Genomic DNA, 1,112 nt, shown 5'->3' on the forward strand with positions numbered 1-1,112 from the left:
TCAATAAGACAACCACTACCTCAGACCTACAGTGGAGCCAGCTCTCACTCAATAAGACAACCACTACCTCAGACCTACAGTGGAGCCAGCTCTCACTCAATAAGACAACCACTACCTCAGACCTACAGTGGAGCCAGCTCTCACTCAATAAGACAAGCACTACCTCAGACCTACAAGGTTCTATCTGACATTTTGTTCCTTTTGACTGACTGAGACCATGAGGTGAAAAACCAAATGTTCTATCTGCTCCGTCTAAAGATCTACTCACACTGTAGGTTTTCCTTGACGATGTCCATCTAAAGATCTACTCACACTGTAGGTTTTCCTTGACGATGTCCATCTAAAGAACTACTCACACTTTGATGATATCTGTCTAAAGAACTACTCACACTTTGACGATGTCCGTCTAAAGATCTACTCACACTTTGACCAAGTCCACGGTACTCACACTGTAGATTTTCTTCCACCCATAGATCTACTCACACTTTGACCTAGTCCACGGTACTCACACTGTAGATTTTCCTTCTTGACGATGAGCTCCTGGTTCTCTCCCTCCAACTGTGCGCGCCTCACCTCCAACTCCCTCACCTGCTGCTGCGCCTCGTAGAGGGCGCTCTCAAGGTTGTCTTTGTCGGCCGCGTACGCCGAGATCATCTCGCTCTGCTGGCGGTTCTCTCGCTCGCACGAGGTCACCTGCGGGAGGTCAGATAGGATGGGGAAGTTACAAAACGGTACAACACAAATCTGGGACAAGTTCAGACGACAAGGGATACTTCTAAAACTAAAACAGAAGAATGGATGGAAAGAGTTGTTAATAAGTAATAATGTAAATGCAGAGCCTGGATACACACTCTAGAAAGGCAATTATTATCACCATTATTCTCATTATCATCACTGCCTTTCTCACCCTGCACCAGGGTATAGGCCAGGGACAAACACTTTCTCACCCTGCACCAGGGTATAGGCCACGGACAAACACCTTCCACCTTTCCCTGTCCTGGACTAGCCTCTTCATGTCCCTCCACGACTCCACGTCTTCCCATGTTCTGTACAACATGTTATTCTAACCCTCAATCCTAGAGAAGCGAACCCCCACCGCGGCTGAAGCAGCC

At 47.6% G+C, this 1,112-nt stretch overlaps 1 protein-coding gene across 1 annotated transcript in view; it reads right to left on the bottom strand.

Annotated features, from left to right (window-relative positions):
• Positions 1–509: 509 nt before the first annotated feature.
• Positions 510–1,112, bottom strand: part of LOC101863411 (rootletin) — a gene marked incomplete at both ends in the record, with an annotated part of 14,801 nt that continues 14,198 nt past the window's right edge. The window contains 1 exon segment of the mRNA XM_013091108.2: positions 510–693. Within this exon segment, the coding sequence (XP_012946562.2) occupies positions 510–693 (184 nt within the window).

This window comes from Aplysia californica, unplaced genomic scaffold (assembly GCF_000002075.1).
Source record: "Aplysia californica isolate F4 #8 unplaced genomic scaffold, AplCal3.0 scaffold02127, whole genome shotgun sequence".
NCBI lineage: Eukaryota > Metazoa > Mollusca > Gastropoda > Aplysiida > Aplysiidae > Aplysia > Aplysia californica.